General features: G+C 52.2%; 7 protein-coding genes across 7 annotated transcripts; 5 read left to right on the forward strand and 2 right to left on the reverse strand.

Annotated features, from left to right (window-relative positions):
• Positions 1-99: 99 nt before the first annotated feature.
• On the reverse strand, positions 100-443 carry CTAM01_02529 (uncharacterized protein; the record flags this gene model as incomplete). The annotated part of the gene is made up of 3 exons (XM_060518567.1): positions 100-123; positions 209-304; positions 384-443. 3 exons carry the CDS (start codon positions 441-443, stop codon positions 100-102), a joined length of 180 nt encoding a protein of 59 aa, XP_060387200.1.
• A 1287-nt stretch (positions 444-1730) lies between these two features.
• On the forward strand, positions 1731-4945 carry CTAM01_02530 (uncharacterized protein; the record flags this gene model as incomplete). The annotated part of the gene is made up of 3 exons (XM_060518568.1): positions 1731-1827; positions 1923-2734; positions 2786-4945. The coding sequence occupies 3 exons, from the start codon at positions 1731-1733 to the stop codon at positions 4943-4945; spliced, it is 3069 nt and encodes a 1022-aa protein (XP_060387201.1).
• Positions 4946-5821: 876 nt separating this feature from the next.
• Positions 5822-10302, forward strand: CTAM01_02531 (WD repeat domain-containing protein; the record flags this gene model as incomplete). Its single annotated transcript, XM_060518569.1, has 8 exons — positions 5822-5902; positions 5978-6166; positions 6298-8574; positions 8646-9098; positions 9156-9402; positions 9456-9706; positions 9789-10017; positions 10076-10302. The coding sequence occupies 8 exons, from the start codon at positions 5822-5824 to the stop codon at positions 10300-10302; spliced, it is 3954 nt and encodes a 1317-aa protein (XP_060387202.1).
• An 858-nt stretch (positions 10303-11160) lies between these two features.
• On the forward strand, positions 11161-13850 carry CTAM01_02532 (OPT oligopeptide transporter; the record flags this gene model as incomplete). Its single annotated transcript, XM_060518570.1, has 8 exons — positions 11161-11550; positions 11650-11771; positions 11828-12986; positions 13047-13055; positions 13118-13263; positions 13315-13529; positions 13601-13713; positions 13776-13850. The coding sequence occupies 8 exons, from the start codon at positions 11161-11163 to the stop codon at positions 13848-13850; spliced, it is 2229 nt and encodes a 742-aa protein (XP_060387203.1).
• A 1290-nt stretch (positions 13851-15140) lies between these two features.
• CTAM01_02533 (methyltransferase domain-containing protein) lies at positions 15141-16992 on the forward strand (the record flags this gene model as incomplete). The annotated part of the gene is made up of 4 exons (XM_060518571.1): positions 15141-15390; positions 15485-15868; positions 15925-16041; positions 16112-16992. The coding sequence occupies 4 exons, from the start codon at positions 15141-15143 to the stop codon at positions 16990-16992; spliced, it is 1632 nt and encodes a 543-aa protein (XP_060387204.1).
• Positions 16993-17433: 441 nt separating this feature from the next.
• On the reverse strand, positions 17434-20792 carry CTAM01_02534 (uncharacterized protein; the record flags this gene model as incomplete). The annotated part of the gene is made up of 6 exons (XM_060518572.1): positions 17434-17607; positions 17664-17774; positions 17841-17990; positions 18042-18471; positions 18521-19755; positions 19812-20792. 6 exons carry the CDS (start codon positions 20790-20792, stop codon positions 17434-17436), a joined length of 3081 nt encoding a protein of 1026 aa, XP_060387205.1.
• A 1018-nt stretch (positions 20793-21810) lies between these two features.
• CTAM01_02535 (XRN 5'-3' exonuclease) lies at positions 21811-25015 on the forward strand (the record flags this gene model as incomplete). The annotated part of the gene is made up of 3 exons (XM_060518573.1): positions 21811-22120; positions 22208-24320; positions 24379-25015. The coding sequence occupies 3 exons, from the start codon at positions 21811-21813 to the stop codon at positions 25013-25015; spliced, it is 3060 nt and encodes a 1019-aa protein (XP_060387206.1).
• Between the last annotated feature and the right edge of the window lie 1204 nt (positions 25016-26219).

Consider the following 26219-nt stretch of genomic DNA (forward strand, 5'->3'; position numbering starts at 1 on the left):
TTGAAAATGATGAAGGCTTAAGAGGCCCAAAGAAAAGACTGAGTTGACCGCAACAACGTTCGAAGTTTCAGAGACTGGTCTATTGTGCTTCTACCATCATTATCTTGCTTTGCGGGCAGCAATCTTTTGTGATTGAATGATCCAGTGTTAGCGACATGGTAAACTCGGGAGAGACAGAGGTGGAAAGGGGCATGGTGGTGAGAAATACAAGATAGCAATCCTTCAGTCTGAGAAACTCCTTCAAACATTTGTCCTTGTGGACAGAGTTGTAGTCGGCAACGATGCACTTGCCGTACATGGAGGTCTACATCTTGGTCAGTACGTGTTCGAACCGAAAGGTGGGTAGCTATGGCTGGACCAGGAGCCACGACAGGAGGACTGACCTCTGTTGAACATTGGCCGACTGCGGCTGCAAACTTCTGGATGGGCCGTGTGCGAACCATGGTAGCGGCTTGAGATGAACCTCGGGTAGAAGGGGGTAGAAGCAGAGTGCGAGATATGATTGTCGCGCAATTGATGGAGTTTCGTCGTCACAACACGAGGGTACGGGTGGCTAAATCTGCCTTATCTTGGAACGCATCAAAGACGTCGCCGAGATCTTGCCTTTAGGGTAAGGTGAGAGGTACATAGGCAACGGGTGTATTAGGTACCTACAGTAAGCCTAGGAATCGCAGTGCCTTACCTCAGTTGCCTCCTTTGGAGCAATGCGACTGTCTTAGTGTAATTGGATGAGCCCGTATTGAATTAGAAGTATATGTAGCCAAGTCTAAGACTCGGTTATATATATGATTTCCTTTTAGCTACCTCGAGGCAAAAGGCACCTGAATTACCCTAGGTACACAAGGCAGGCCAGTCAGGTACCTACCTCAAGGTACCTTAGTGTGGCGGGGGACAGCCCGTTGCAACACAGGGCACAAGCTCCAGAGAGGCTCTAGGTATCTATACAGTATGTAGGCTTTGGTAGCACCCATTTTGAGCAGACTGGCCTATCAGCAATGCGTCGCGACACCAGGATCAACTGGATTGCAGCCCAGCCAACAGCAACGTCCCCACAGCGGCTACCTTGGTGCTCCGCCATAGGACGCGAAATAAACAGACGAGAAGAAAGAAAAGAATAGGAAGAGAAAATAAAGACGGGGTTGGGAGCAGCTATGGATTGACCACCTGCTGATACCTGCAAATATATCTGTGTGTCTGTCTGGACAAGGCCGCTGCAACTGGAGAGAAGCAGCTAACTCATCACAATATACTTGACCTGCCCATTGTGGCATCCGGCCTTGTTCCCGTCAACCTCGCTTTTGGACATCATCTATCGTAGCCCTTCGCTAGCCAATTGCGACCTCGTTAGCCTCCCACGCGCCTAACCCGCGGTGCGCGGTGGGCATGGCAGCGCCGCGACCAGCTTATCGCCATCATTCCGATTTGCGACTCTTGCGACGCGACTCAACACCCGTTACATGAGCAATCGTCGCTGCAAAACGTGAAGCTCCTTAAGCCTCTTGTCATATCAGCTGCCAGCAGTACATTTTGTCGCGGTCAAATGTATTCAGCATCCTTCCCCGACTATACACCATCACCGAATTCAAATCTGGCTCCTTAGCATTACCAAGGCAAGTTGCAATCGTCCTCGGCTACCGTGACTACCATCATCATCAATACTACTACCACCAACACCGCCGCAAACTCTTCTACGGTCATTCTATTATGCTCCCAGCCTGGCGCCAGTTCACATGCCGTCGCTGCCGCATCGCCCAGTGCTGGCCCCCCGTGACGGCATATCTAGCTTTGTGTCTGTCCAAAGCTCGGATTCCTATTACAGCGATCATGGTAAGTACAGCTCAAAGTGCACTTTCACGGCATCATTACCTACACCCACCATGCTTTCGACTGCAAAGCGCACTCCGTCTGATAACTACTCCCAGAAATCGCCATCCTACACCGTGTCGTCACGGCAGCCCAGGAGAATCTCGAACTCCTTCCCGAGGGCGAGCGATTGGCAACAAACGCCTTATTCCAGGCTTATGATGCCGTGCTCCCACTCTTCGGCATCGACCCGGAGGAAGAAAACCATATCTCGCGCCTCGTATTCCGCGTTGGCGGTGAACGCGGCGAAGGGTCACTCCAGGAGAAACTTGACGCCGTTTTGTCAAGGATGGGCATCGGCCTTGAGTTCGGAAGCGAAGGGTCCAGGGCATTATCAAACAACGGCGACGACGACAACGAAGATGAAGACGGAGCCGGAGCCGGATATGTGGAGGCTGCTACGCCGCAGCCTGCGCTTACAAACACCGATCGAGACTCTATCACGTCCGGAGACGAGTCCTCTAAAGAGGTCGAGCTTGCACCCCGAGAACCATACCCGACTCTGCGATCTTCGCAGGCGCAAGCATCACATCACTTGGGCTATGCTGCATCTCCCCCAAGGCTGACGCGCGTTGGCTTGGTATCGAATCACTTGGATCTGAAGTCTATCAACCATAATAAACCGGCACCCCAAAGCTATACCCCCTCGACGGCTGGAAACACAGAACAAAGTCGTCAAAGCCGGCAATCAGGATCTGGCACCAGTGTGCAACGTGGCGCCAGCGACACCACAGTTCAGCCCATTGAGGCGCCTTATATCCACCCCGCAAATGAGAACGAGACGGCCGCTCTACCAATACGGACAAAGCCCATAAGAACGGTGAATTGGCTGCTTCCGCCTGATACCACCAGCATCAGCGCCGGCACCGGCGTCGGTGCTACTGCCCCAGAACCAGTTCGAAATGGACCGCGAGCTTCTGAGGTCATGGAAGACCATGTTGTGCATGATACTGAGACACGGGGTTCTCGTGAACATGAGCTCAGTACTCAAAAGCCTTCAGTACACGCGCCTCCTGTACATGAATCTACGGTCCAGGAGATTGCCACTCATCAAGCAACCAAAAGGAAGCAACCTGTCGAAGAACCCCCTGCAGGCGGGATCGAGGGTGATGAAGCAAAGCCAGTGATTGACGATGAAATCAACGGAGGGCCTGATGACGAAGCAAGATATGCGGTACTGGAGTGGAAATCGACCAAAGTAAAGGGGTACTTACTGCTCCTAAGAGGATTGTCACACTGGAAACAACACGCTCTTGACAAGCTCGAACGAATGGCCGTAGCAAGGAGGCATATTTTGCGGATGCGTCACTTCGACCCGTGGGAGCTGGTCACGGCCGAAACTAGGATCCGGGGTCGTCGTGTGTTCACTTCTCGTCTTATGGCCTCATGGCTCAGGCGCGCCGGTGAAGACTTGGACACAGAAGATGCAAGCTTAGCCCATGCCCAACGGAATATGGCCCAGAATGCCCTCAGACAATGGTCAACCTCCTGCCTAAGTCCAATGGAACCTCGTTTTCCGCCGCGCACTGTGTCCATTCATCTGCAACAATGGCATTCGGCTTGCTCAAGTTTACAGGGGCTTAGGTCGCACATGGAGAATCTGTACGAAGAACATGGAAGGTTTCGGGTCTTGAGGACATGGTCCCACCAAGCAGCGTCTCATCTGAGAGACGTTGCTGCATTTCGCAGATACCATATCATTCAGGGCCCTTTACACCAGTGGCATCTTGACTCAAGGGTAGAGGTCTTCAAGTCCAAGCTGGAAATCAAGCTCGTTCGCAGCTGCTTGTCGAGGTGGCAAAGCGCGTGCATGGCCCCACCGATATTCGGCCAGATCAACGCCCTCAGCCGCGGGATTGCTGTGGATTCTGTGTCCGGCATGGCCTTGCCTAGACCGCGGCGAGGCGTGACATCCCTCATGGCCATATCAGATCGTCTGCTGAAGACCAAAGTTCTTTGCAATTGGCAACGACAAGCTTCAGTAGTCGCCAAGACGAGCACGAGAACGCGTCGGTTTGCGTCGCATCGAGGGGCACATAAAGCATTGGAAATGTGGCATATCGACGTCGATGAAAAAAGAAACCTCCAGAAGTGGGTGCAGCGCGGTTGTTTCTACATTAGTGTCACGCATGCACTCAAGACATGGCGATCTAGATCAGCTTGGAGGTCAGGGACTCGAAAGTCCTATGCCCGATGCAGACAGCACGTCAAAGCTACCTTCACCAAAGGTTATCTTGATTTGTGGAAGACAGCTACTCGTGCTCACGTGAACTTGGGCTGGAAAACGGATCAGCACCACATTGTAGTGGAACATGGTCGTCTCATTCATATGCTGAAATTGTGGCGAGAAGAGAGCAGTCGCGACGGGGGGACGAGTAAGCTTTTGACTGCTGCATGGGTGGACGAATGGAATGGAATGTCCCAAGATCTCGCCGTCAAAGAGGACCGCGTCAAACAGGCTTGGTCGGTGAACCTGAAGTCACGTTGGTGGAGTCAGTGGCAATCATCTTTGCTGCAATTGAAAAGCCGAGAATACGTGGCACTAGATGTTAAGGAAAGGAACAGCAAGAAGGCTGTACGACGACTTCTGCTGCATTGGAAGGGAGAAAGGAATCTGAGCACATCTTACCAGTCAGCAACACTGAGAGCTAGTCTCGGCAGCTCAAGAAGAGGAGCTGGCTTCGTGGCCAGTCGCACCTCACTGCCACTCTCGAGAGCAGTTCACGAACGGCACAGCGGACCAAGTTTTCGCGGTTCCAGGATACAAGAAGTGGAGCCAACGGCTGACGACGATGATCACGACGGAACCGGGTCTGGACCAGATACTGATGGAGTTGTGGCGAATACGCCGACCCGGTGGACGGGTATGGCGTCTTCTGTGAGGCTTCCGTCCATGACACCTTTTGCTCCCCTTCCAACGCCATTTGAACGAGAGCTCCGAGAACGATACAACCGAAGCGTGCCTACAACTGCGACTGGCCAGATGAGCAGCCTTTCCTTCGCACAGGCGCAAAGGCTCTCTGTGGCCGGGACACGGCGAGCAGCCAGGGAGAATACAGCGGATATTGGCAGAGGTGATTGATGAGACATGGGCGGAGACCCTTGATGAGAACAGGCGAAATGCTATGGTCATGTGGATATCATTCATGTGTTTGGAAACCTTTACCCAGTATACCCAGACGAGGCAGTTTTGTATCACAAACGAAGACTTTCGGCATGGGCTAGAAATCAGTGGTTGTTTTCCTAGTACCTTTGTGGGACAAATGCGCAACATCAGCCCAAGGTAAGATGCGATATTCAGTCAGGCAGGCCGCAGGCTCACCTCAAGGCACCTTGCTACCTACCTACATGATAATACCTCAAGGAGTACGGGTACAGATGCAAAGGGACCAACTGGATGACAAAACAAGATGCCGGTCAATGCTAAAGTGGCCTCCTTCTATAACACGTGCCCATGAATGCATAACCGCGCCCTTACAAACGTATCTTCTAAAGGGATGTTTAAAACAAACCAAAATAACAAGCGGTGGTAGTAGTATAAAAAAAGATGGAGAGAGCTGAGGTACCGTACTGAGCGGCAAACCATCATGTCCGGGTCTTTGTCACCAAGTTGGGGACATAAGGTACCGACCGACCCCACACCCCTGGGTTGACCATCCACTGCAGTGCGCAATGCGCATATCTACGGTATTAGTACGGATACGTTACCCTCGTGTGGCTTGGGAACCTTGCCATGACATGGTCCAAGTTTAAGCTCCTCACAACACTTGCATTGACCGAACTCGGTCTATGACAGAGCTCAATTATCACCCCAAACCAGACGAGGAGCCTCTGGAAAGACCTACCACGTCTCAGACTTTGACTGAAGCCCAACCCGCAATACTCGACAGCTATCGACCAAGCAGACCCGGCATCACGTCCGCCTAAGCAATGCTGCTGTGGCTTTCTTGCTAGTAGGATGAGAGCAGTCCTCCCAGGTAGGCCAAGGTCTGGGCTTCAAGCTCTCGCGACGGGCTTTTGGGACTCGAGGCACTTCAATGTGAGCCACTCGATCATGCTTTGATGACCTTCTATCATTATCGCTACCATAGTGCTAACTTCTGGTCGCCCCCAGGTCTACATAACCGGCAGCGCGTTTACGATCCTTGGCGATGCCGACACAATCATTCAGACAATATACGACGACGATCCAAGCCATCTGCAGGCCGCAGCCTTCGATGAATCCTCGGGCAAGATTGCGACTTGCACCGAATCCGTCATTAGAGTCTATAGACCTTTTGGCCAGTCCGAAAATGCGCTAAAGGTGAGTTCGTCCTCCTTACCCAAACGACGTAGTCTTCGCCCTCGGGTTCCATCTCCCATTCCGTCACCCCTTCCGCACCTGTCGCCTGTACTGCCTTGCGAGCAAACGCTGACGACACTCCTGCGTATCAGTGGGGTCTACAATCATCGTGCCCAATTCATGACTACCAACATGCCACCAAGGGGATCTCTCTAAGCTGGGGCGGCAACGAGGAACTCCTGGTTGCCCATTCCGCCTTATACTTGTACTCAACCGCCGACGAGCCGGAACTGTTATGGACTAAAGACCTTCCGAATTCTGTGAAACTAGCAGAGATATCATACGATTCGGCATACATAGCATGCGTAGGCGCGCATGATTGTCTCGTCAAAGTCTGGCGCCGCTTGACATATGGTGCTGAAGATGTGCGCTTCGACCTGACCTACCTACGCCACCCAGACCTAGTCACGAGCCTACGTTGGCGAAAACCGCTACATACCGATCAAACTGTAGAGAACGTTCTCTTTACAACATGCGCCGATAATGTTGTCCGAGTATGGACTGGCACTGATACGCATGCCCTTCGACACATGAACCTTTGGGGGTCCGTCGACTTGGCTTCGTCCTTTCGAGACCTTGGACTTGGTTCCGCATACCCTACAGCGCCGCTGGTCACTTTCGTTATCGATGGAAGAGAGGTGTCTGCTGCTACAGAGCTGGCCGTTCAGCGGTGTTCCGTGAAGGATATACCGCGCGATGCTGCTCTCGAACGCCTCATTTCTCTGGCCAATAACAGCGCTGAGCTATGTGTTGCCTCTGACGCTATTGGAAATATGATGGTATTTGCTTTTGAGGAGGTGGGCTCCAAGGCGAGAAAGTCCCACGATGCCATCAGAGTGACAGGCTTCAACTCACACACTCTTGATTTCAGGTCTGACCAGTACGTCAGCATACAAAGCTATTGCGACCGAGCCACTGGGCGACTACATGTGCTTATTCATGACTTTGACGGCCAGATCCAAGTATACGACGCCGACTTAGCAGAGTTTCTAAGCGGAAGGAACAAGTCGAGCCGTCTTGCTCGGCGCTGTATCTGGGCCGGCCATTCATCGCCTATCCAAAAAATGGTTCGCAATTTCAGCGGTCGCGCTGTTGTTTCTAGAACCGAGGAAGGCGAAAGCATTGTCTGGACGCATTCCGAAACCAGTCAGACCAGCTTGTCGCGCCAGAGTGTCATCCAGGGAAACGCTCATATTCATCGGATATGTGTTTTGCGCAAAGGCCGTTTTGTCATATTCCTAGAGCACGGGAAAATATCGCTATGGGACTGCCGGCATCAGAAAGCCATATTGCTCGCGAGTCAGTCGTACGACATCTCAGGAAAGCCCTTGTGCTTATTGATTCTGCCTCGACATCGAGTTGAGGAGTATGCCGTTGCTCACATTGCAACTGTCACATCCGAAGAGGAAGGGCTTGTTTGGGAAGTTAATTTACCTCGATACTCCAGTCAAGGTGCCAATGCATATGCCAATGGCCAAGAGGAGACTTCGATCAGCGAGTTTTGCAGATTCAAACTGAAAGACGCCGAGGGGATCGCCTATATGCTCCCTGTCGACCCAGCAGGATCTACGCCCGCCACATCTGGCTTTCTCGATGTATTTGCCAGAGACATTGCAGTGTCGTACACTCACGCAGGACGGGTAGACTTTTGGACAGCGAGAGTCGGCAATACGGGGAAAAGCGTCGGATGGCTCTCAACCTCCTCAGCAGAGACGGGCCTTGTTGAACCGGCTCTCGTCAGTGGCAGTACTCTGAAGAAGGCTGCAATCGTGGATTCCGCAAGATCTCAGCTGTTTATTTGGGACATCGGTGGTGCTCGACTTGAGTTTACACGGGACTATGGAAGACACAATACGATACAAGACCTCGACTGGACTTCGACGCCTGATTCACAATCTATCCTCGCCGTTGGCTTCCAGGCGAAAGTAGTTCTGCTCAGCCAGATGCGGTTTGACTACTTGAATAAGGGACCGGCCTGGGCCGCAGTCCGGGAGATCAGCATTCGCGAATTCACTCCTCACCCAATAGGAGATTCAACCTGGCTAGGCGATGGACATCTCGTCATCGGGTCAGGTAATCAGATGTTCGTTCACGGGAGGGAGTACGACCTCTCCGGCTCCTTGATCAACAGCCTGCAACTACCGCACAGGAAGAACGGCGTCTGGGACCTTTTTGACGCTGTTCAGAGGTTTAATGGCCCTCTGCCGGTTTTCCACCCTCAGTTCCTGAGCCAATGTATCCTTGCAGGGAAGAGCACTATAGTCCGAACGATTCTGATGTCACTGCACAAGACTCTCAAGTTCCTCATTGCAGGTGAGACTATCGATGACTACCTGGGACTCGAACCAGCGGTTTTTTACTCACCCGGGGTAAGGCATTTGGTTATTACGTTAACCGTCACTTGAACCAAAGGTGGAGCAGAGGCTAACTCGGTCACCAGGCCTCACCGACGCAAGCATCAGAGCCCCAAGTAGGGTCTCACTTCAGCCTACAAGTATCTGCTGACGAAACAGACGACTCAGAAGAGCCTTTCAGCGAAGACACCGCACTTGCCATCAATGGTCGTCTTACCGAAGTTGGCCTCCAACAGCTATCGGGTCATGAGCAAATACAGCTGGCTGATATCGTTGAATGCGTGGGGATCGTCGAGAAACAGCGCAGATCCCTAGACGAGAATGGTGCGCGTTTTATGCTCTTTTTCCGCCAACATGGGCTTCGCAAGGGCCGGACAAGTGAGATTCAGATGTCCTGGCGAGAGATCAACTGGGCCTACCACTCGACCAGCCAGGATATCCTCACTGATTTCGTCTCCAAACAATGCCACGGTGCACTACGCTGGGCGGATGCGCGGGAGAGCGGCATGTTTATGTGGCTCACCGATCGGAACGCCTTGGTACGCAGGCCCTTTTTGCACCGCCGAGCAGTCCAGGTCAGCTAACGATAAACGTAGCTTGCTCAATTTGAGGTTGTTGCAAGGAACGAATACACCAAGAGCGAGATGAAAAATCCAGTCGACTGTAGCATCTATTACCTGGCTCTCAAGAAAAAGACAGTCCTCCAGGGACTGTGGCGAATGGCTCACTGGAATAGAGAGCAGGGGGCAACGCAGAAGTTGCTGTCTAACAACTTTGAAGACCCGAAATGGAGGACAACGGCGCTGAAAAATGCTTACGCGCTGCTAAGCAAGCGACGCTTTGGTGAGTCGTGAAGTGTAACGAGAAATTTCGAGGGCTGACATACGGGCACACAGAGTATGCCGCAGCATTTTTCTTACTTGCAGACCACCTGCAAGATGCTGTCAATGTCTGTTTGAATCAACTTAAGGACCTTCAGCTCGCAGTAGCTATCGCGCGTGTCTACGAGGGAGACCGAGGTCTAGTGTTGAAAAGGCTCCTAGAAGAAGAAGTACTAGCTGTGGCTGCCAAGGAGGGCAACCGCTGGCTCGCATCCTGGGCCTTCTGGATGCTGAATCGTAAGGATATGGCGGTCCGGGCCCTGATTGTAAGTTCTGCTGCTTGGCTCTCAGATGATACGCCTTTTTTTTTTTTTTTTGCCAGTACCTAACGTATCCTTGGTGTTATAGTCACCGGTTTACACCCTGGTCGAGACGCCGTGCTCTCCAAACATGCAGTCGAAATTGTTCCTCACGGACGATCCGGCGTTGGTCGTACTGTACTCACAGCTGCGGCAGAAAACACTCCAGACCCTTCGCGGAGCCTCAAAGGTTACACCGCGCGTCGAATGGGAGTTCGTCCTCCATAGTGCCAAGCTTTACGACCGCATGGGTTGCGACCTTCTCGGCCTGGACTTAGGTAATTAATTTTCCCGCGACGGTATGCGCACGATTCAATGGATCTGACATGACAATAGTACGCAACTGGGAGTTTCTGAGACCAGCCCCGCCTATTACGAATGGATTGGGCGGTGAGGTCAACTCGCTGAAGCTACTGCGCCGACGCAGCTCGCTCGTAGTTGCAGATCTGCCCGTGTCAAAGCTTCATTCCGAGATGATATCAAGCGGACAGGGAAGACAGTCAACTCCAACGGTTTTTCAGGAACCGGACTCAAGCTCGCTGCTTGATAGTTTCGGGTTCTAACTAGAGGAGCACAAAAGAAACCGCTTCCACTTCAATGCAATAGGACATGATGTACGATATGCAGCTATTATCTCATAAAATATGAATGTATGCGGGGGGAGATGATGTTTTCAAGACTTTCAAGGTGATGTGATCACTCACAGATTGGGGATCAGAACTCAGCGACGACCTCATGAGTAGAGGGGCTTGTCGCTTACTAAGCAGAGTCACTATTTCTCCAGTCCCGTCTGAGCACGTCATCCGCAATTGTTGCCGAACTCCGTCCGGACCAGCACCGGGACTGGCTTAGTGCTCTTTGTTGGCTGGTTATTTGATGTTCCATTGATTAGGTACCTTAGGTACTCCGTACAAAGGCGAGTCGCGCAGCCCCCAATCCAATGTTCATTGGAACATTGTCATTACGCAGTAGTTGGTAAGGCAGTCCTTCATCGTGCAGGGGGGGTCCAGAAGATAACGATTCAATTACGGATCCCGTATCTCGACTTCATGCATGCAGCGGTGAGGGGAACGTCGCCTTTTATGTCCATACGCTTGTTGTCTTATGTAATTGATCACCAGCCTCTATGTTGTTTCATTGCGCACGAAGTTCCCTCTCAACTTTTGTTTGAGCGAAAGGAAGCTGGAACAACAAACCAACGCCACCTCAACTCACCCTCGCCCTGCAGCTCTAGTTCTCCACAGGCACTCTCATGCACACGTCCGCTGGACGAGTAACGACATAAATGCCAGGTTGACCAGCACGCCCTTGACGCATATAGTAGCAAGATTGTAAATCGCCTTCGAATCCCTCGCTTCTAGACATTCTAATCGACATTCTCACATTACGATACTGCCCAGTCAGAGTGTACGGCATCGATCATGGCGCCTGATCGGGGATACCGCGACCATGCCGATGGCGACGTTCACAATACTGTCAGCGGCAGTAGCCACACCCCAGTTCCTTATGCCTCTCACCCTGAGAATGCTCCCGAGCGAGGGCCTGTCATCCACGGCCGCAGCTTCACATTTCGTGGTGTTGCAGTTGGCCTGCTGGTCGGCTTGGTCATTTGCTTCTCCAATATGTATTTTGGATTGCAGACGGGTTGGGTGAGCACCATGACTATGCCGGCTAGTCTGATGGGTTTCGGCATATTCAAGGTCCTGTCTAGGCACCTGCGATTCCCATTCAGTCCTGTCGAGAATGTCCTCGTGCAGACTGTGGCTGGAAGCATGGCCATTATGCCACTTGGCTGCGGATTTGTCGGTGTAGTATGTCCCCCATGCCCCGGGCATTGTTACTTCTCTCCGCAACTTGATGCGATGAACCAGACGAGGTCAATGGCTGACCTGTCACTTTTCCTCTTTTAGATTCCCGCCATGAACTATCTCTTGGCTCCTGAGGAACAGGGGCCTCTCAACATCTCCCTGTGGAAGTTGATCATATGGTCTCTTGGCCTCTGTTACTTTGGCGTTGTCTTTGCTGTCCCACTGTGAGTTGGCTGCAGGAAACTTGCTCATCGACCTTCAGTCTAACCTCCAATGCCAGTCGCCGACAAGTTATCATCCGAGAAAGGCTCCGTTTCCCTAGCGGGTTCAGTACTGCCGTTCTCATCGGGGTCCTTCATGGTCAGACGCGGAAGGCCGGCCCAGACGCCGTATCAGGGGGCTTCGCGAGTCTCGTACCGGATCATGACTCGAAGCCGGATTTGACACTGGAGTCTGACCGTAGCCACAACGTTACAGATCCCGAAAATGCCAATCCTGAGAGCCTCGAGAGTCGCTCCCAGGACGATTGGGCCCGAAATGTGAGACTACTTCTCATATGCTTTGGAATATCGGGCTTGTACACTTTGTCTTCCTACTTTTTGCCCGCAATGCGAAGTATCCCTATATTTGGCACCGGTGCCGCAGGCACTTGGCTTTGGACACTGAACCCAAGCCCGGCCTATATTGGCCAGGGCATTATCATGGGTCCTGAGACGACTTTGCACATGCTGCTGGGAGCCGCGATAGGATGGGGGTTTCTCTCTCCGCTAGCCAAGTATCGGGGATGGGCACCCGGTTCCATCGACGACTGGGAGACAGGCAGCAAGGGCTGGATAGTGTGGATCTCCCTGGCAATTATGCTAGCGGATGCCATCGTCAGCCTCAGTTACATTGCTTTCCGGCCCTTGGCCCAGCACGTCGCCAATGAAGGTGTGAAAGGTATGTGGCAGCAAAGTGTGCTAGGTTGGCAGAAGCACTTTGGGGCCAGCCGACATTCCGCCCCAACGTATACTGCTCTGAACACCGATGAGGATGGAGAGGCGACGAGTACCTCCCGGCTTCTGTCTGATGAGGCGCAACCCTCTATGGTCCGCCGTCGGTTTTCGACGTCGAGTGCCAGCGATGGTCGCGCCGACGAAGCAGACGCACCAGAAGACCAACAAATCGACAACAAGCTTGTTGCCGTGGGACTGGTCTTATCCATACTGCTCTGCATCACCACTATACACATTGTCTTCGGCGACCTGGTTCCCCTCTACGCCACGATCGTTGCTGTTCTAATGGCTCTACTGCTCAGCATCATGGGTGTCCGAGCACTCGGTGAGACGGATTTGAACCCCGTATCCGGCATCAGCAAGCTTGCGCAATTGTTCTTCGCACTCATTATTCCCCAGTCACACAAGTCCAGTGTGCTTATCAACTTAGTTGCGGGTGCAGTGGTAAGTGGTCTACTAACCTCCAACTTCGTAGTCAAAGCAATCGCTAACTGAGCTTTCTAGTCCGAGGCCGTATGTCATTTGATGCTACGCTACTAATTTGACTGGAATTGATGCTGACTTGCCGGACTTAGGGGGCTCTTCAAGCGGGTGATTTGATGCAGGATCTCAAGACAGGCCACCTTTTAGGAGCCGCGCCTCGAGCCCAGTTCTGGGGCCAAGTGATTGGAGCAACAGCAGGCGCTGTGGTCAGTGCCTTCGTGTACCAGCTCTACACGGCGTGAGTCACAATGCCAATACCATTGATTTTCCAGAGACTGATCGATATCAGAGTCTATACGATCCCGGGAGATCTCTTCCAGGTCCCAACGGGATACGTATGGATCTTCACAGCCAGGCTAGTGACGGGCAAAGGCTTGCCGCCCATGGCTCGTGAGTGGGCAATGGGCTTCGGTATCATATTTGCCTTGACGACAATTGTGAGGACCATGGTAACTGGCAAGCCTTGGCGTTCCCTTGTGCCGGGAGGCATTGCCGTGGCGGTTGGTAAGTGTGACTTGAAAATATTATCTACCCTAAATCAGAGGTTCGGGGCAAGACTGACCTAGAGATGGTAGGAATGTATAACGTCCCATCATTCACCCTGGCCCGCACAGTTGGCGGCCTTTTGAGCTGGTACTGGGTCTCCAGACGGGGCGAGTCGAGCACGCCATTGATTGTGCTGGCATCAGTGAGTACTGGACGGTGCCCACACGCGAATAGGGATGGTAGCTGACGCAAGCTGTGTTCTAGGGCTTTATACTCGGTGAAGGATTTCTCAGCATCGTCAACCTCATTTTGCAAAGCATTGGTGTTCCTCACTACTAGAAGCGCAGGTGTGAAACGACGTGCGCATGGCTAAGGTATACGAGGTGTCTGAGGCCAAAATGATTGAAATGAGGAACAGGAATAGAGGAGGCCGAGCGAGAGACTGGGGCATTGAAGGAAGTCCTGGATAACAGCAGAGAATGGCACGAGCAACATTTTCCATATCGAGGTGGTCGTCATGGCAAGTAGGAGGCAGACGAATGCACTATTTTTTTATTTCTCTCCAGGGATGTACATGCTTTAGAAATTCAACCCGTGGGTTTTTGTTCTCGTCTGGGTCAACCCCCCCTCGGCCCCCCCCCCTCCTTCCTTTCTCTCTTTCTCCATTGGGCTAATGAAGTCAATTTGGCTGTTGTGGTGCTGTTATGTGTCGTATTCGATCATCACATTAGACAGTACGATGAGAGGAGGCTGTGGGTGCCAAAATGTTAGGTCAGCCAATGCCTCAATTCCCCTCCTGTCCTGTTACCACTACGCTTCCTATGGCTTGTTTTATCCTTTTGATCTCTTACTTAGGCTGTTGCAGAGATATCATGAAGAAGAAATGAAGATGTAGAAGAAGAACAGGATACTAGCGATCATACTGCTGATAGCAGTAATAACGAACATCTAAACGTTGTTCACTTGGGCGGCAGGTCATAATGTGACCCACTTGAGGGGTAATGGAGGGGTAGAGGGGTAATAGGCAGTCACAGAGGGGTAGGAAAGGGCACGCAAAATATTTGACCAAATTTCAATCAAAAGAAGAAATCAGGGAAGAAAGACCTACGACAAAATAAAAGGGTTGGGGGGGGGGGGGGGTAAATCGAAAAAGGCGGCGTCTAACAACGTCTCTTCCTACCTACTCACCTACTTTATCAAGGGTAACCTTCCAATCCAATGTAAATATAGGCACCTAGGTAGAGGGTAACCAAGGCACCCATGGATGGAGGTAGTCCACCCAGCTTCATTGGACGGCGAATGCAGTAGGTGCCGGCCGGCGTGCCTGCCGGACCCTTCCACGGTTCCAAATTATTTTATTGGGCCCCAGCACAGTCCCACAAGCTTAGAGAAGGAGGAAAATATCCAACCCTTCACTCAATCTCTCACCCAACTCCAAGGTGACATCAACTTGAGCAAGGCATTGCCACCAAGAATACCCGAAGAAAATAACTCATCGACGAGGAAGCCCGGGGCCTGCACACTTGCACTTGTTTTGTTTGTCAAGGAGCACGAACCATTCAGGTCGATCTGAAGGTGAGAAAGGAAGAGAAGAAGTCCCAGGAGCAAATATCGACTCAGCCTTCCAACATGACCCAAGACGATCTCAAGAACGGTGCTCGCGCCGGTTCCGATGTCTCGTCTGATGAGTCTGACTGGGACGACGCGGAGCCCGAAGAAGAGGAGGCACAATCCTTCATTTCCTTGCTTGACGATACTGTCTTTCCTGACGTCGATGCCATGCTGCGTCACTGCCGCACAAAGCACAACTTTGACTTCCTCGCCATCCGCCGTCGGCTTGGTCTTGACTTCTTTGGCACCGTCAAGCTTGTCAACTACAGTAAGTCCGGGACCTGATACATAGTGCAGATGCTTCACATCGAGTCAACAATCACCCCCTCCTTAAAGATTGAGGGTTGCTGACCCATACATAGTTCGTCAACATATTCACGATGGCTCTGCTCTGCCCGAGACTATCTCTGTCGACGACATTGCTGACGAGCGCTACATGAAGCCTGTAATTGAAGACGACGCCTTGATCATGGCTCTGACGGAGCTGGATCTTGACGACGAAACGTCAGGGCAGCTTCAGCAAGCGCCACAAGGGGGTGCCTCTCGGGAAGCTCAGCTTGAAGAAGAGTTGGCACAGCTTCAGTCCCAGTTCGCAAAGTACCGCAATGCTGTTGAGCAGACTCTTGACCAGCGCTGGGGAGAAGACACGCCCGTTCCAACCCAGGGCGAGAAGCCTCGTGATCCGGACGATAAGGGTGTTCGGAAGGATGAGTCTCAGTACTACTGGGAATCATATGCCTCTAACGGTAGCCGACGCTCATCCTGAACTTCGGCTGCTTAGTACGCTAACGTGCCTTCCCAGATATCCACGAGACGATGCTGAAGGACAAAGTTAGAACAGACTCTTACCGCGATTTCGTCTACAACAACAAGTCTCTGTTCAAGGACAAGATCGTGCTAGATATTGGCTGTGGTACCGGTACGTCTCGCACCAAAAGCGACTGCCAGCTTTATGACCCTTCATATCTAAACCGTGATTTCTACGACAGGCATTTTGAGCATGTTCTGTGCCAAGGCCGGTGCGAAGCAGGTCTTTGCCGTTGACAAGTCCGATATCATCGACAAGGCCCGCGAGAACGTCTTCAACAACGGCCTCACCGAAAAGGTTACCTGTATCAGAGGCAGGGTCGAGGATATCAGTCTTCCTGTCGATCAAGTTGACATCATCATCAGCGAATGGATGGGCTACTGCCTGCTTTACGAGGCCATGATGAACAGCGTTCTCGTTGCCAGAGACCGTTTCCTGAAGCCCGACGGCCTCATCGCCCCGAGCATCTCCACTATCTGGGTGGCGCCCGTCTCGGATCCAGAGTACATCACCGACTTTGTTACCTTCTGGGATGACGTCTATGGCTTTGACATGAAGTCAATGAAAGAGGGCATCTACGATGAGGCTCGCATTGAGATCATGCCAGAGGACTGCATCTGCGGTACCCCCTCACAGATCTCATACATTGACCTACACACCGTCAAGATCGAGGACCTAGATTTTGAGACCCAGTGGAAGTCAAAGGTGACCAAGGACATTCCGTCACTTGACGGTTTTTTGACCTGGTTTGACATCTTCTTCACGACTTCTCGAAACGACTCGATCCCGGCAGATCTACCGGTCAAGGCCGGCGAGACCATTGTCACTAGACCTGGCGAGGTGGCCTTCACCACCGGCCCTGCAGGTCCTGACACTCACTGGAAGCAGGGTTTCCTGATGAATAAGTATCTTGAGGGGAATGCTAGTGTCACGGCCGGCACCGAGATTTCTGGGCGCATTGTCTTCAAGGCACCCGAGAACAATCCCCGGGCGCTGACTATCAGCAATACTTGGACAGTACCAGGCCAGGACAACAGGACGCAAATGTGGAAACTCAGATGAATCAGCACCAGCCTCCAACCCCGCGATTTTGAGCCTCATCGCCGACACGCAGGTCACCCTTGAACAAAGGCCAGAGACTGATGCTAAATGTTCAGAGGCTTTATCCTCGAGATGGACTTCTCATCCTGCCTACATAATGTCCTCCCTCTTGCGGCGCGTGCTAGATCGCGGCTAGGTGATTGTCCATATGCCAGCACGTTAATCGCAAGTTCCGCTAGTGTGGTACCATCTTCCATGAGATGTCATGATACTGCAAAGGAGGGCCAGGATGCGCACAAGCAGGCAGAGGCAAACAAGCTAGGTGGATGCTTAGTTAAATCTCAACTTGAAAAAAGCTTCAGCCTTGGAGTAGATAGAACTCTCAAGTATCGATGCCCTCTAAGCCACGCGTGTGCATGCAGCTGATCATGATGAAGGATTTACAAGCATTCTGCTAACGAATCATACGTTTGACGTGCTTTTTGTATCATCGCTTTTGGTGTCTTCTTTGTCGTCGTTGTTATCATCGTCGTCTTCGTGTCCGTCTTCTTCTTCTTCATCCTCCTCCTCCTCGCTGTCTTCATCTTCATCTTCTTCGCCATCAGACACTGCTTCTCCCAGCTCCTTGAGTTTTGCCTTTTGTGCACTACGTTAGTCCGAGAGGCTTGCTCATGTCTTTGCTTCTGACTCACCTTGTACCTGGCTGCCTTCTCCTCTAGGTCGCCAAACACCATGAGCAAGTCATCAAGCTCGTTCTGAGTTGCCTTTCTATCCTCCTGAGCCTTCTTGATAGTAACGTCGTGCTGAGTACAACGTCAGAATACATGTATGTCTCTCAATGTCAAGGTTTCGGCAGTAAACTCTCGTACCTGGGTAAACCTCACTTGCGCCTCACGTAGGTTCTTCTCGAGCTGCTCCACACGAGCGTTTGCTTTAGTGGCAAGATTCTCCTGGTCATGCTCCTTCTTCTCAAGCTGCTCCCGAATGGCTTGAATCTCCTGCGCCTTGGTCTTCTTGGCCTGTGAAAGAGTCAGCGTCCCATTCAAGCAGTATCGTGGGTACTTAGTCACCTTCATGAGATCAACCTCAAGACGACTTATGGTGGCCTTGAGATCTGCCATGTCCGCCTCCGCCCGGTGGCGAACACGATCGGCGTCCGACTCGGCTGTCTTGCGTACCTGCTCTAGCTGCTTGCGATGCTCCTCGGACTGCGAGGCGGCCTGGGCTTTGGCGGTCTGCCGTGCTTGCTCAGCCTGTTTTTCAAGCTCCCCCTCGAGCGCCCTAACCCGGGAAGCTGTGTTTCTTTGTACTTCCTCAATTTGCCTCTTGTTCTGTTGCTCGAGAGCTGCGACATGAGTGGCTGCCCTTCGCTGTTCCTCTTCTAATCGCTTGCTGTATTGCTGTTCCAGAGCCGCTTTTTGAGATTCAATATTGCGGTTTGTCTGCTCAATCTGTTTTTTGTGTTCCTCCTGAAGGCTTGTGATCTTACTTTGCAGATTCCTAATCGATTCGTGAGTGACATCACTGGAAACTCATTGTCGAGACTTACCGTAGCTCTGCGTCGTGTTGCCTTTGCATTCCTTCGTTGACTTGATTGATTCTGGCCAATTCCATGGCAGTGGTCTCTCGAGTTCGCCGATGATCGGCTTGTTCCTGGCCGAGATGTCGACTGACCGTCTCCAAGTTGACTTGAGCCTCTTGCAAAGCTTGCTGCTTTTCGGCTAATTGGCTTCGCAGTGAGTCCACGAGCTCTCTGGACACCCCCGTCTGGACACCATTCTTGACTACGGAAATTTCCAAGCCGGGATCTCGATCGATGCCACGCAATATTCGGCTATAGTTGTCCTTGAAGAAGTCGATAAATGTCGAGTCAAAGTAAACGTCTGGCAGACTACCCAATCCGGAATTGCTAAGATTCTGGGGAATAACCTCAAAATCCCTAACCAGCGGGTCGCTTCTCAACTTAGATAGCTTGTCGATGTATCGTTCGCGGCCCATCCGGGAAATAAGAATGGAATGAAGGTCAGCTCGGGGAATTGGTGAGTCCTTTGTCGAAAACTCATATAGAACGCCCAGCAGCATCGCGCAAAGACCCTGAACAAGGTCGCCAGTTGCGTATGGATGATTCACTGCCTGTATAAGGCTTTGAGTGTTCGCCCCTTCTCCAAGAAAGTCGTTGACCGCATCCAGGTCCTCAAACAGCCAGCAAAGGAGCAGCATAAGGTAGCCAACGACAACCCGGCTATCCTCGTCCCGGTTCAAGCCGGATATCAAATGAGCAGCAATGGTCTGGATGCTCGTGACAACTTCCTCTCCGCTTTCAGCATCGCCTTCTGAGACAGCCATGACCATGTTTTTGGCCTTTGAGTTATCAAAAACCAGGTGCATCATGATTGTGGAGGCAAACCAACTTCGGTAAGGATTAGCGACGGCCGCGTCTGAAGACGGCCGCAAAAGCACCGTAAGGACATTGGCCGTCTCGTCAGCTCCCATGCCATGTCCCTCAATCGCTCTCCGCAGGAAATGTAAGCGAATGTCTGCATGATTGTAGAAGTAAGCCTTAAGACAATCGCACGCGGCTAAACGTAAATCAAACGCCTCGAGATCCTGAACGCTGAGGGTGAGGTCCAAGAGACCATCAATCACGTAAACCTTGACGACGCCATTGGTTTGTCCTGATCCGGCTGATGAAGGCGATTCGAGAGGAGACGGGACTTCAAGCTGCGCGAATCCTTCTTGGAGGCTCGGGTTGCCCTTAATGATGTCGGCGCAGGTTGCTAGAGCCTGCAGGCACCTTCTTAACATGATAGCACAAAGATCAACGATGGGAGACAACCAACCTCGGCCTTGATTGGAAGCTGGGCTACATGGCTGAAGGCCAGTTGTAGGGCGTGGAACAGCAAGCCATGTTGCCAAAAGGCAAGCTGGTTCTGCGGCGTCCCCACAGCCCCTGCTACTAGAAACAGACGAACGACAGCCAGAAGCGCGTATATGTTCCGGTCACGCTGGGCCTGCGCCCACGCTGCAATCTCTGCTTCCACCCGCTGAGCCTTCTCTGCACCCTCTAGTAAAACAGACAAACGATGGATACCGCCCGATTCGCGGAACAGGGACTGATTTGATGGGTTCCTCCTGAGCAAGTTTGCGACTAGAATCAGGCAGTCCTCCACGACACGATCCCCTTCGGGAAGGGAACCTTCTGCAGAAATGATGCCAAAGAGTCGATCAAAGGCATTCTCAAATGCCACGAGTTTCTGAATATCGGTCGACGAGGGTGTAAGAAAGGTGAGGAGTGTAATAGCTTCGTTTCTGACGGCCTCGCGGCTGTCGTCTAGCACAGCGACAAGGCGAGATATTCCCAGAGGGGCAGTGAAAATGCATTCTTCTGTGCGCTCGGTTCGGGCAGAAAGAATGGCAGCTAGCAGCTGGAGAGAGTACAGCCTCGAGTAGAAGTCGGTGGAGTCGAGGAAATCTAGAAGGAGAGTGATGTTCTCCTGGCGCTGTGTGAATTCGTCAGCAAGCCACAGAGCAATCTCCTCCGAGGCCTCCGGACTGTCTTCGTTAGGACTGAAAAGCATGAGCAGGGTCTCGAGGACGACCTTGACAGTGTCGACATCTTCGGCATCTTTGCTCAGGCTGCCTATCAGACTGCGAAGAGCTCCAGAGGCGACAGAGGCAGGGAAGTCCTTTGCGAAGCTGCGCAAGCCGAGTATAGCAGCACGACGATCTTCAAGAAGCGTGGCTGAGCTCAGCCGACCGCTCAGGACAGTGATAGTCTCACCGACCGACTGCTTCGCCGGTGCAGTGGAAATAGAAAACATGCTGTCGTTTTAAGTGCCGGCCATCGGGAGCTAAGACAGACGATGAGGAAGAAAGAGAGAAGTGCAACGTTAGAGACAACAAGCTGTAGACAGATGGGTCATGTAGAAGTAGAACGAAGCATTGGGACAACCAGGTTGGGCTGCTGTTGTGGAGAGCTTTATTTCGTCGCGCGACAAGAAGCCTAGCACTTTCTACATCTACAAGCACGTATGAGGAATGTTTACGAAAGGTGTACTTTGGGAGCTCATTGAATTGATACAAAGATATACTGCTTATATGCAATAATACAATCACATGCTCTCGTCACTGGAATAGCAGAAGACTGCTTAGCGAAGTATCGGGAATATCGAAGCAGCAGAACATCGTGTTACGTATCTAGCCATAACCCTCGGGGGAGCTCGAGTTAGTCAGGAGTCGCGGGTAGTACTAAGGTACCTTAGGTGAGGTCCCTATATACCTGAGGTATCCACCGTGCGGATGTACCTACGTACCTCGGCGGCAACCGCAAAAGTGATGCTCGCCCAGAAACCTCAGACTGAGAACCTACCTTAGTAATGACCTTGAATTTAAGGTATCACACCCGACCATGACCCTCCCAAAGCCTGTGTTCATTGTTTGCGCAACGGCACCCTGTCCGAATGCATTACAGTACCTTGTCTCTTTCCACGTCGGAGAGAAATTGATGCAGCACAAACCCATAGTAGGCGCGCTTTTGTCTCTTGCGCCAGGGAGTCTCGAATTTTCATTCTAATTACTGCACCACATTCGTCTTCCATCTCGATTCCGCGACTCCGAACCATCGCATGCTACAGCATAACAACTTTTCTCTCCCTCACTCGGTTTACGGCCAAGCTCCAGCATCCATGCGTCACAGTCTTCTCAATATAATCTTTTTCTGCGACACGAGAGCTACCTGCTCTCGTCACCCTTTGCGCGACGACCATCGCCCCGAAATCAATCCATAAGCTCTAAACCCGCCTTATTGCAGATACTTCGTGTATCTGAACATTATTCAAGATGGGTATCCCGGCGGCTTTCCGATGGCTGTCAAACAAGTACCCCAAGATCATCTCCCCAGTCATCGAGGAGCAACCCGTCAAGATGGATGATGGATCAGAAATCCCCGTCGACACAACCGGGCCTAATCCGAATGGCGAGGAGCTCGACAACCTGTATCTTGACATGAACGGTATCGTCCATCCATGTTCCCACCCCGAGGATCGCCCCGCCCCCAAGGACGAGGAGGAGATGATGCTTGAAGTTTTCAGGTATACGGATCGTGTTGTCAATATGGTTCGGCCGCGGAAGCTGCTGATGATTGCTGTTGGTTGGTTCTCTCCCCCCTCTCCCCCTCTTCCCATATCATTGATTTCATCCGTCGATACCGTTACTGAACAAGATGATTTTTGCGTAGACGGCGTCGCGCCACGTGCAAAGATGAATCAACAGCGATCTCGTCGCTTCCGGTCTGCGCAGGAAGCCCAGGAGAAGGAAGAGGATAAGCAAGAGCTATTGAAGTTGTTGAAGCAGCAGAATGGTGGCGCAGTACCCGATGACACACTCGAGGGCGTCACCAAGAAGGCTTTTGACTCCAATTCCATTACTCCCGGCACTCCCTTCATGGACATCTTGGCCTCAAGCTTAAGATACTGGTGCGCGTACAAGCTTAATACGGACCCAGCCTGGGCGAAACTCAAGATCATCATCTCCGATGCGACAGTCCCCGGCGAGGGAGAACATAAAATTATGTCATTCGTGAGATCCCAGCGCATCTCTCCCGACTACGACCCGAATACCCGACACGTCATCTATGGCCTCGATGCCGACTTGATCATGCTTGGTCTCGCAACTCACGAGCCTCACTTCCGAGTTCTGCGTGAGGATGTCTTCTTTCAAGATAGCAAAGCCAAGATGTGCAAGCTTTGTGGACAAAAGGGTCACGAGGCTCGCGCTTGTCGTGGGCAGGCCAAGGAGAAGGTCGGCGAATTCGACGAGCAGGAGAAGAGTCCCATTTTGAAGCCCTTCATCTGGCTCCACGTTCCCATTCTGCGGGAGTACTTGGCAGTAGAGCTTAATGTCCCCGGTCTGCCCTTCCGCTTCGACCTAGAGAGGGCCCTTGATGACTGGGTATTTATGTGCTGTTTCGTTGGCAACGACTTTCTGCCTCACTTACCGGCACTGGAGATCCGAGAGAACGGAATCGACACCCTGACAGCCATTTGGAAAGATAACTTGCCATTCATGGGCGGTTATGTCACCAAGGACGGTCACGTCGACTTGGGTCGAGCGCAGTACATTCTCAATGGCCTAGCAAAGCAAGAGGATGCGATCTTCAAGAGGAGAAAGGAGACCGAGGATCGTAGAGAGGCCAGCTTCAAGCGGAGAAAGCTTCAAGAGGAGCAGCGTAACCCCAAGTTTGCCAAGCCGAAGCAAGTCGACGATGCATCTGCTGGATTGAGCTTGTTTGCGGTGGCAGGAGGACCAAATGGCGTCACCCACGACAAAGTAGTGGGTCGGTCTTCTAACATGAACGCCAACACTGCCAACAAGAGCGCCGCAAGCGCTATACGGGACCAACTGAAAGGTTTGATGCCCAAGAATGAGATCAGTCAGGAAGATGACTCGGCGAAGGTCACGAAGGACGAAGTCCCCAAGCCGACCGATGAAAGTACTGTGCTGGGAAAACGCAAAGCCGAAGATGACACTGCAGCAAAGGCCGAATCCGTCGCGGCCAGCGCAAAGGGCCCCGGCACGTCGTCCGCTGCCGAGGAGGCCGCGGTGGATCATGTCAGAATGTGGGAAGAGGGCTACGCCGATAGATATTACGAACAGAAGTTTCATGTTGATCGCAGCGATCTCGAGTTTCGGCACAAGGTTGCGCAGGCTTACGTGGAGGGCCTGTCGTGGGTTTTGCTATACTACTTCCAGGGCTGTCCCTCATGGGAATGGTATTACCCATACCATTACGCGCCCTTTGCTGCAGACTTTGTCGATCTTGACAAGATGGATGTTCATTTCGAAAAGGGGCGGATTTCAAAGCCATTTGAGCAGTTGATGAGTGTGCTTCCTGCAGCCTCTCGCCACGCTTTACCCGAAGTCTTCCATGAGCTTATGCTGAATGAGGACAGCGATGTTATCGACTTTTACCCGTCAGATTTTGAGATTGATCTGAACGGAAAGAAGATGGCATGGCAGGGAGTGGCACTGCTGCCGTTTATCGAAATGCCAAGACTGCTCGCTGCCATCGAGACGAAGTACCCTCTCCTGAGCGAGGCAGATCAGGCGCGAAATGGTGTCGGAAGGGACGTGCTGCTCTTATCAGATGCTCACCACGAACTATATGATGAGATCACTACTGGTTTCTACTCGAAGAAGCAGGGAGCGCCGACGCTCAAGCTCAGCCCCCGGACAAGTGACGGTTTGGCTGGCAACATTGAGAAGATACCTGATTATCTGCCTCACGGAGAGTTAGTGTATCCCCTGGAGCGCGGAGGAATGCCAAATCTGGACTACGATAGGTCTCTGAGGTAAGTTGATCTCACAAATGTGGTTGACAGCTAATTGCTGGGACTAACATTGAAGCAGAGTATGGTACACATTCCCAGAAAGCTCGCATCCTCATAAGTCGATGCTACTGCGTGGTGCCAAGCCTCCGGCTCCAGCTCTAGATCGCAACGACATCGAGACTTTGAAGGGGAAGTCAGCGCGAGGCGGGCGTGGCTACGGCGGAGTCCCCTTTCAACGTGGCGGCGGACACCACAACGGCGGTCGGAGGGGGGGCCAATTCAGTTACGCTCCTGATGGCGGACAAGGTCGCCAAGACCGAGGACCGCCCTCTTACGGCAGTAATGGTGGTTACGGTCGGCAGGGATTCCAGTCGTCGGGTCCACCGCCCATCCAATCCTCATGGCAGCCCCCCCCTCCAGGGCACCCTGGGTTCGGCATGGGTCTCCCGCCGCCACCTCCTCCATCAGGGTATGGAAACGACGGGCGAGCATCCAACGGTTCCTACCGCGGAGGAGGCTACAATCAGCACCACAACTACGCCCCCCTCCCGCCAGGGCCACATTCTCAGTACAGCTATCCCGATGGAGGTCGGCAAGGAGGCCGCGGCGGCTACCAGGGCCGCGGCGGCTATGGTGGTGGACGGGGCGGCGGCGGCGGCGGAGGCCGCGGCGGAGGTGGAGGTGGCAGATATGGCGGCGGCCGCAACAATTACTGATGTTCCGAGGGCTGTTGCTGTCGGATATAGATGTACCGGCCGAGGAGGCGCATAGATGACTTTCTTTTCACGACAAAAGCAGGAGGGTTGAAGGCTCATCGGTATCAGCCGCATAGCGTATGAATAGTGCAAATGGGCGGGCATTGTAGACGCGTCGCCAGAGATGTGGCGTGTTATTCCAAAGAAATTAATTCCTGCTAGGTAGCGCGGGTAGTGCCATAGGTGTTACGTATGGCAATACCATTGTGGCAGCAAGCCTTGGTTATCACTTTCAGCTAGCTTCTAGCAGTATTGAACGATGAGGCACAGTAACCTTAAATATTCCTATATTATGTTTGGCCGATTAACTCAATATAGACGATGTATGTATCGGCCCAAGTCATAAAGCGGCAAATGGCTGATGTTATACTGCTGGAGCTCCAGATTATGTTGCCAAAGCTCAAGGTAAACCACCATAAGCACGGAAATACCAACCTAGGGCAACCCGGCATCCCCGCCGGCGCTCACATTAGGTTGACGTCCAGGCTAAGGTGCTTTGGCACCATGACCATGGGCACTTTGTTACCGCAGTCAGGGACAGAACGAAGTTCACTGGATAATGCTCGGCTTCAGACGTGCTGCCCCACACCATCTGCCCAGGCTCGATAGGTACGTATAGTAAGGTAAATGATTAACTTAAAAATACCGAAGCTACGACCGCCTACCCGCACCTTAGCTTTTTGAGAACCTTGGCATCCCATCCCGAAGTGCCGCTGAGACGTGACATTCGCTGCGTTGCGTTGCGTTGCGTTTCATGCAGACCGAATCTAGACTACAGAGCTTATAACAGTATCCCTCTTGCGCCTTTGGGCCCTTTGGGTGGTACGGTAAATGATGATGTGAATTACCTTATTCCAGGTAGATTTATAGGTACCTCGAGTGGTACTACCTCTTGCGTGTTTAGAGTAGGTGTTCGGCTCGTGGACTGTGGGCAGTGCCCGGTCTGTCGCCCTCTTATGAGACAGAATCGTCTCACTTTCCCGTCCACTCCACCCAAGTGGGTGACATAGTCGTTGGCCGCTCTATGACCCTAGCTCTTTTCCTACTGTTCTTTAATCTTTACTATTTAGGGAGTAATCTCTAGTGAATATAGAGAGAATAGAAATAATAGTAGAGATATAGATAGAAAGGATACAAAGAAGAACACGAAAGCTAAGAATTATAA

Source organism: Colletotrichum tamarilloi, assembly GCF_030869305.1.
Source record: "Colletotrichum tamarilloi strain Tom-12 chromosome Unknown Scaffold_5.1, whole genome shotgun sequence".
NCBI lineage: Eukaryota > Fungi > Ascomycota > Sordariomycetes > Glomerellales > Glomerellaceae > Colletotrichum > Colletotrichum tamarilloi.